Source organism: Anolis sagrei, chromosome 3, assembly GCF_037176765.1.
Source record: "Anolis sagrei isolate rAnoSag1 chromosome 3, rAnoSag1.mat, whole genome shotgun sequence".
In the NCBI taxonomy this organism is placed as follows: Eukaryota; Metazoa; Chordata; class Lepidosauria; order Squamata; family Dactyloidae; genus Anolis; species Anolis sagrei.
Genome location: NC_090023.1, coordinates 264,412,095 through 264,421,170, shown reverse-complemented (window position 1 = coordinate 264,421,170; position 9,076 = coordinate 264,412,095). Strand labels below are relative to the sequence as shown.

The 9,076-nt window shown below is 42.3% G+C and overlaps 1 protein-coding gene across 1 annotated transcript in view; it reads left to right on the top strand.

Moving 5' to 3' along the window:
• The first annotated feature begins 1,725 nt into the window (after positions 1 to 1,725).
• Positions 1,726 to 9,076, top strand: part of LOC132769795 (cytochrome P450 2J5-like) — a 30,228-nt gene continuing 22,877 nt past the window's right edge. Inside the window, exon 1 of the mRNA XM_067466097.1 lies at positions 1,726 to 1,999. Coding sequence (XP_067322198.1) covers positions 1,814 to 1,999 — 186 coding nt within the window. The 5' untranslated portion in view covers positions 1,726 to 1,813. The remainder of the gene's footprint in view (positions 2,000 to 9,076) is intronic.

Genomic DNA, 9,076 nt, shown 5'->3' with positions numbered 1-9,076 from the left:
AGAGATTTAAAGATGGGCTTAAAGCCAACCTTAAGAACTGTGGCACCGAGAACTGGGAAGCCCTGGCAACTTGAGCGCTCTAACTGGAGGTCAGCTGTGACCAGTGTGGTGGAAGTCGAAGAGGCATGAATGGAAGGTGACAGGGAGAAACGTGCCAAGAGGAAGGTGTCTCAAGCTAACCTTGACTGGGACTGCCTTTCACCTGTAAACCAATGTCCTCACTGTGGGAGAACAAGCAGATCAAGAATAGGGCTCCACAGCCACCTACGGACCCACCGCCAAGACACCACACTTGGAGGACGATCATCCTTGGGCAGAGCTTTTCCTTTTCCATTCTACCATCAAACTTTCTATCAGATAGACGTGAGAAAGAGACTTGGCTCTAAAGCTCTTAATTAAGTTACTTCTCATCACCAATTTTAAGGTTTTTACCTTTGGGACTCATACTTCATGCCCAGATCGCCCTGGACAACGTTGAGGAGACCCAAGTGCCTTCAAACCGGTCCTGTGGCACCAGAGGAAGGCTTTGTGTCTTCAAATATAGGCCATTTGGATTGGGGCTGTGAATGTTCAGGCATTTATAGCCATTGAGAAAGAGTGAACCTGGAAAAGCTTCTCAGCTGCGAAATCTCCTTGGACCCAAGACAACCAGAGACTGCAATGTATATTTCCTTTACCCCTTTGAAACTTCCAGCTTATTGTCTTAAAGGGATAACTCTTTGTGAACAATAAAAACCTATTTTGGGTTATCTACAGTGTTTAGGTCCTTGGGAGTTCCAGTTTCCTAAAGGAGGGCAAGAAGCAATCCCCTGGGGGGAAAGATGTCATGTCTATGTCTCTTTCACTAAGAGTTATAGCCCCTAGGCGCGACGGCATAGAGGGATCGCCTAACTAGGTACTAATGTTGGAGAGTGGTCTCTGGTCAGAAAAAGGTTGGGAACCACTGTTCTGAACAGACAGCAAAACAAATATTGCAGGGATATTAACATTTCTCTATGCTATGCAGAGCTAAAAAAAAATGGCTGGAGTTACACTTAAAATGTACCTGTTCCAACTTACATACAAATTCAACTTAAGAGCAAACCTACAGAATCTATTTTGTTCATAATCTGTCTGTAAGTCACAAATATTTTTGAGGAGAGACGTATGTATGAAGGTAGTGAGGAAAAGCAAAACATCTCAAGACACTTGAAGAACTTTCCATAGATGTCTGAGAGTGTAATGTAGCTATATACCATATATAGGAAGCAAAAGGAAGAGGGGCCGACCGAGGGCAAGATGGATGGATGGCATCCTTGAAGTGACTGGACTGACCTTGAAGGAGCTGGGGGTGGTGACGGCCGACAGGGAGCTCTGGCGTGGACTGGTCCATGAGGTCACGAAGAGTCGGAGACGACTGAACGAATGAACAACAACACCATATATAGTTTGCAAGATACAGCAAACTCATTTGTAGGACATGTGTGTCACATAATTGATATTATATTAGTGGAGGGTTGGGTTATAATGATGACCTTTGATATTAACCTTCCCCTCAATTATTTGAGTGACACTTACAAAGCGATTAACTGTGTTTATGTTTACATCTACATTTGGTGCTATAATACCTATCTGGAGGACCACATTCCTGGGCTTCTTGAATAAGGTGTCAGAAAGTAGATTCCACAGGGCGACTTAAATAAGGAGTCTTAGGGAACAGAATGCATAAAAGGATGCTGGCAGACAAAAAGAGAGGTGGCAGGTAGAAACATCTCTCAAGAAAGCGGAACAGCATATTTCGAAGACCAATACCTTTATCTAAGGAGGTTCATTGATGGAGGACAACAAGAAAATGTTGGGGAAACTTGGATTTTTGGTTACTTTGATTCCACGCCTGATTCTGAGATTTCTGAAGCAGTTCTGGTCTTGCAAACGATATCCCCCAGGGCCTTTTCGGCTTCCTCTCATTGGAGGTGTTTGGCGGTTTGGGGTAAAGCTTACAGAGGATACATTCAAGAAGGTATGCCTTTTCAAACAATTAATCAGCTGAGTAAAGGGATGAGAGAACATAATTAATATTATTTTCTATTTATTGGAACCCAGTTTACTTGTGCACAAGTGGCTTCTATTAAGGGGTGGTCTATCTACATATTTGTCTATCTATCTGTCTGTCTGTCTATCTATATCATCTATCTATCTATCTATCTATCTATCTATCTCATCTATCTATATCTATCTATCTATCTATCTATCTATCTATCTATCTATCTATCTATCTATATATCTATTTTATCTATCTATATATCTATCTTATCTATCTATCATCTATCTATCATCTATCTATCTATCTATCTATCTATCTATCTATCTATCTATCTATCTATCTATCTATCTCATCTATCTATCTATCTATCTATCTAATCATCTATCTATATCATCTATCTCTATCTATCTATCTATCTATCATCTATCTATCTATCTATCTATCTATCTATCTATCTATCTATCTATCTATCTATCTATCTATATCATCTATCTATCATCTATCCATCTATCTAATTATCTATGTATTAACACTTTAAAACAACGATAATTTAAAAGACTGTGAACCACTTAATATATAAATTAGACCACATCTGGAATACTGTGTCCAATTCTGGGCACCACAAGTGAAGGAAGATGACAAGCTGGAATGTGTCCAGAGGAGGGTGACTAAAATGATCAAGGGTATGGAGAACAAGTCCTATGAGGAACGGCTTAAAGAGCTGGGCATGTTTAGCCTGAAGAAGAGAAGGCTGAGAGGAGACATGATAGCCATGTATAAATATGTGAGAGGAAGTCATAGGGAGGAGGGAGCAAGCTTGTTTTCTGCTGTCCTGGAGACTAGGACACGGAACAATGGCTTCAAACTAGGAAAGGAGATTGCATCTGAACATTAGGAAGAACTTCTTGACTGTGAGAGCTGTTCAGCAGTGGAACTCTCTGCCCCAGAGTGTGGCAGAGGCTCCTTCTTTGGAGGCTTTTAAATAGAGGCTGGATGGCCATCTGCCAGGGGTGCTTTGAATGTGATGTTCCTACTTATTGGCAGAATGGGGTTGGACTGGATGGCCCAGGAGGTCTCTTCCAACTCTATGATTCTATGAAATATAAACAAAAAAACCCCAATTATTAAACTTTCTACCACATTAGAATGCCAATCATACTATTTTTAAAAGTCCAATCACCAATTTATTACTGCTTCTCAAATTAAGTTGTGAACAACAGGGCCAGCTCTGGGGGATTGTCCCGCTGCCCCACCAATTTGCCGCAGAGGCCGGAAAATTGCACCATGTGATGAAGTCGAAAGTCAAAGTGTCTAAGGTTATGGCATCAGAGCTTGGAAAAGTTACCTCTAGGACTTTAATTCATGACTATCTAATGGTTTCTGGATGTTGTAGGTCAACAGAGTGAGAGCCGCGATCAGGGACGGCTCAACCCATTACGCAAAATAAGTATTTGCAGTATAGTTGATTTTGCCCAGGGGTGCTCTTGAGGCGCTCTTGGGGGAAAATAGACCTTGACATATGCGAGTTGTATAGTATAACTATACTGGGATGTATAGTTCACCTACAATCAAAGAGCATTCTGAACTCCACCAATGATGGAATTGAACCAAATATGGCACACAGAACTCCCACGACATTCTGAACTCCACCAATGATGGAATTGAACCAAATATGGCACACAGAACTCCCATGACAAACAGGAAATATATATCAGTGATTGGTTGGGGGGGGGGGCGCCAAAATTCTGTTTGTTTACCGTTGAAAATTACCTAGGGCCGCCTCTGGCTGTGATGGCACAATGGGTTAAACCTTTGTGCTGGCTGGACTGCTGACTTGAAGGTTGGGTTGCTGACCTGAAGGTTGCAGGTTCAAATTCACGAGATGGGGTGATATGAGAGAAGCTTCCCAGCAAGATAGTAACACATCCAAGCGTTCCCTGGGCAATGTCTCTGTAGACGGCCAATTCTCTCACACCAGAAACGACTTGCAGTATGTTCTCAAGTCGCTTCTGGCACAATTGACAAAAGTACAACAGAGTAAATTTCCCGGGCTCTGAATGGTTTCCGACTTTGCCTACTGTAGTCATATAGTTCACATGTCTTTTATCTGTATTTATTGTAGAAAATATAGGCAGATGGACAACCAGCCTCTGTTTAAAAGGCTCCAAAGAAGAAGCCTCCACCACACTCCGGGGCAGAGAGTTCCACTGCTGAACAGCTCTCACAGTCAGGAAGTTCTTCCTAATGTTCAGATGCAATCTCCTTTCCTAGTTTGAAGCCATTGCTCCGCGTCCTAGTCTCCTATAGATATTAATTCAGGAAATATGTAGCCAGAATTAATATCTATAGGAGAAGAGATCAGGGAATTGAGCCAATTTGTAGTGATTGACAAGAGGAGAACATTCAAATCATCACTGGGATATTAATCATGACTCTTCAAAGTACACAAAAGTCAAATTCCTGATTTTTTAAAAATATGTCGCACAACTCTCTCTCTACTAGAGAACAAGAAGGTAAACATTGTAACACCATTTTGTTTTAAAGGATTTAGGGATTACCTGGGCATGTTTGGTGGAATGTATTCAATTTTATAGAAAAGTAACAAACAAACATGGGTTTTGCAAATATAGTTCCCGTGAACTTTTTTACTTTTAGACATTTCTGTTTGAGTAAACATGTAGAAAGGAGTGGCCAGTAGACAATGACTGGCATTCTGGGAGTTTGTCTGAACTCCCACTTAATCAAATGTGAGTGATGAGTAAGGACTGAGGATTCTGCATCTAAACTGCAGTGGATACCAAGGGCCCAGTGTATAAACCAGGCAATGGGCAAACTTCAGCCCTCCAGGTGTTTTGGACTTCAACTCCCACAATTGCTAACAGCCTCAAATACCCGATATGTCCACATTTGAATACCGGGTAGGGTTGTGGGGGAGGCATTGATTTTGTCATTTGGGAGTTGTAATTGCTGGGATTTATAGTTCATCTACAATCAAAGAGTATTCTGAACTCCACCAATGATGGAATTGAACCACACTTGGCACACAGAACTCCCATGACCAACAGAAAATACTGGAAGTTCTTGTGGGTTTTTTCGGGCTATATGGCCATGTTCTAGAGGCATTTCTCCTGACGTTTCGCCTGCATCTATGGCAAGCATCCTCAGAGGTGAGATGCTTGCCATAGATGCAGGTGAAACGTCAGAAGAAATGCCTCTAGAACATGGCCATATAGCCTTCAAAAACCCACAAGAACCTAGTGATTCCAGCCATGAAAGCCTTCGACAATACTGGAAGTGTTTGGTGGGCATTGACCTTGAGTTTTGGAGTCATACTTCACCTACATCCAGAGATCACTGTGGACTCAAACAATTATGGATCTGGACCAAACTTGGCATGGATACACAATATGCCCAAATGTGAATACTGGTGGAGTTTGGGGGAAACAGACCTTGACATTTGGGAGTTGTAGTTGTTGGGATTTATAGTTCACCTACAGTCAAATAGCATTCTGAACCCCACCAACAATAGAATGGGGCCAAAGTTCCCACACAGAATGCTCATGACCAAGAGAAAAGCATTGTGATGGTCTTTGGCGACCCCTCTGACACCCCTTCATGACCACTCCCAGGGGTCCTGACCCCTAGGTTGAGAAACATTGGTCTAGATAATGATCCCACAATGTCAATGCCTCCAATTATGGGACGAAATCTGGCTTTTGTCTTATCTGTACCAGTCCCAATATTTTGGCAAGTATCACACATTAGTAAAAATTGCCTTCTTGTTGACGAAACCTGGGCCAGTAAAAGTTTGTGTGAATCTCTGAATAGTGCTAGTGATTCCCGAATGACTATAAATTTATTTATTTATTTATTATTTATTTAGAACTTTTATATCCTGTTCTTCTCTACCTCCGTGGAGGGCCTCAGAACCACAAAAAGAGCTTATCCATGCCATCTCCAACAGTGTACTTCACAGATAAAGCAACCATTGATATTTCGCCAACAGTGTTTTGTATCTGTGTTTCACGGCTTCCCTATAAAGATTGCCTTGCAGTTTCACATTTCTCAAGGTCTCTTTCTGCAGCTCTGGAGGTTTGGGATTTAGCAATATCAAAGGTTGTTTTTCCTTCATGGGATTTTGCTCTATCAAAGCTCCATCCAGTCTCTGCCCATTAATGAACTCACAGGTGTCTTTAAAAGAACCAAGCTTAACCAAATCCTGCTTCTTCAAATAAGTTGCCTCACTCTTTTTTCTTATCATCAGCTGGCATAGGATCCTATTTGCTAGGTTGATCCCCATTTAATACACTGGATTACTAAAGTTGTTCTTCTTGTCTCTGACAGTGGTTAGTGACACAGATTCACATCTCATATCTGGAAAAACTCTTGCTAATCAAAATGGACACAGGGATGTCTTTGCACCTAGAAGCATTCCAATCTCCATGCCAGTCTCTACATTTCACATTTATTCTTTTCACTGAGATAGAAAAAGCAGGACTGTCTAGCCAGGCATGGGAAAACTTGGGACCTGCAGGTGTTTTGGACATCAACTCCCACAATTCCTAACAGCCGGTAGTTTGCCCATGCCTGGAAACCTTTCAAAAGAACTTTTCCTGAAACTTACAAATTTCTTCATTTCTTTCAGGCTTTTTGTTATTATTGAGCTGTCATTTCATACCCTGGAATGTGGAGGAGGCTCCTTCTTTGAGGCTTTTAAGCAGAGGCTGGATGGCCATCTGTCAGGGGTGCTTTGAATGTGATTTTCCTGCTTCTTGGCATAAAGGGATTTCCAAGTGTAGAAATATTGTGATTTTGAGCAGAATATCCGCATCTTCAAATGTCTGTATGCCCATGCAATCGAAAACTATTGGATTTTTTAACATCTAGGTTTGTTCCTGAGTTTTAGATGTTTGTTCGTAATTGGTCAGTTCCTAAAAAGAAGGCGACACTTGAGTAGAAATCAGAAATTTTGTTTGTGTGCCAGAAACTTCATGAAGCTTGTGGAGGGCACATTTTTGGCCAGGAGAAAGTTGTGGCCCCCTAGTCAATATTGTAAATTTTTTCACAAGCAGAGCAATCAGGAATAGCCATGGATAACCCGGGAACAGCACCCTGTTGTTAGGTGCCACAAGTACACAACTAAATCTGTCTGGACAGATGGCCAGGCAGCCAGGCTCTAAAAAGTGTCAATAATGACAAAATTCTGTTCCTGGCTTGAAAGTGTGTGTTCCTGTTTGATAGTGCAGTGGGGACTTGAGCAGAAGTGGTCCTACCCCGTAAACTTTGTTTGCGCGGCAGATATTTCATGAAACATCTGGAGGGCACAGTTTCTCTGGCCAGGACAAAGTGATTTGTAGTGATTCACTGCAGTGATTATCTGTATATCTGCATTATGAGTTCTTTTTTAAGTTGAAGTTTCCTGTAGAAGTTGCATGATGACCATCTTGGGAGCCTCTAAATCTCACAACAAAACATCAAGTCTGGACAATGGAGGCAGAAATCCTGGAACCAACAGGTCTTTATGTGGACCTCTTCTGAAGTCCTGGGATTTTTTGCCCGTTTAAAACCCATAATTTAATACTGCCTGGAAGTACCCTGAGTCCACACTATCGTATAACCCAGTTCATGTGGGATTTTATACAGCGTGTGGAAGGGGCCTACATTGCCATATAAAATCCAGATTATCTGCTTTGAACTGGATTATATGTTATGGTAAGTCCTTGCAGGACACAAGTATATGTGGGAAGAAAAACCTTAATGTTTGTAATTAGCTTGTTCAGCTGACTAAGTAGGTCAAGCAGCAATCTTGTGCCACGTCCAAGGGGATATAACTGTTTTGAGTTTTTTGAATATAGTGTGGTGGGTGCTGGGTTTCTGGTGGGTGCTGGTTTTTCTGGTGGTCTGCTGCTGGAGTTCTGTTTCACCAATGTGGAGTACAGCAGGAGATGCTGATGGTGAAATGGCTATTTACTTCAGGTTGTTTTGATTTCCCATTTACTGCTTATAACAGCGTTTCTCAACCTGGGGGTCAGGACCCCTGGAGGGGTCGCGAGGGGGTATCAGAGCGGTCGCCAAAAACCATCAGGAAACACAGTATTTTCTGTTGCTTATGGGGGTTACATGTGGGAAGTTTGGCCCAATTCTATCGTTGGTGGAGTTCAGATTGCTCTTTAATTGTAGGTGAACTATAAATCCCAGCAACTACAACTCCCAAATGTCAAGGTTTATTTTCCCCAAACTCCACCAGTGTTCACATATGGGCATGTTGAGTTTTCATGCCAAGTTTGGTCCAGATCCATAATTGTTTGAGTCCACAGTGCTCTCTGGATGTAACTGAACTACAACTCCAAAACTCAAGGTCAATGCACACCAAACCCTTCCAGTATTTTCTGTTGGTATTTGGGAGTTTTGTGTGCCAAGATTGGTTCAATTCCATTGTTGGTGGAGTTCATAATGCTCTTTGATTGCTGGTGAACCATAAATCCCAGCAACTACAACTCGCAAATGACAAAATCAACCCCCCACCCCACACTACCATTATTCTACCAAATTTGGGCGTATTGGGTATTTGTGCCAAATGTAGTCCAGAGAATGAAAATACATCCTGCATATCCGATACTTATATTACGATTCATAACTGGCTGCCGATTTGCTACCGGGCCCAATTCAAGGTGTTGGTATTGGCCTATAAAGCCCTAAATGGTTCCGGCCCAAGATACCTATCTGACCGCATCTCGGCCTATGAACCCACCCGGACTTTGAGATCTTCCGGGGAGGCCCTGCTCTCGATCCCGCCAGCCTCTCAAGCACGGTTGGCGGGGACGAGAGATAGGGCCTTCTCGGTGGTGGCTCCTCCGCTGTGGAACGCCCTTCCTGTAGATGTTAGGCTGGCACCATCTCTCATGACATTCCGTAGAAAGTTGAAGACCTGGATGTTTGTGCAGGCGTTTGAGTAATTCAGTGCAATTCTGGTAATTTGAACATAGGAACGGAACAATGGACGACGAATTTGGATCACGCTTGGATGATGAGGCGATCGGGGATGGGATTTGT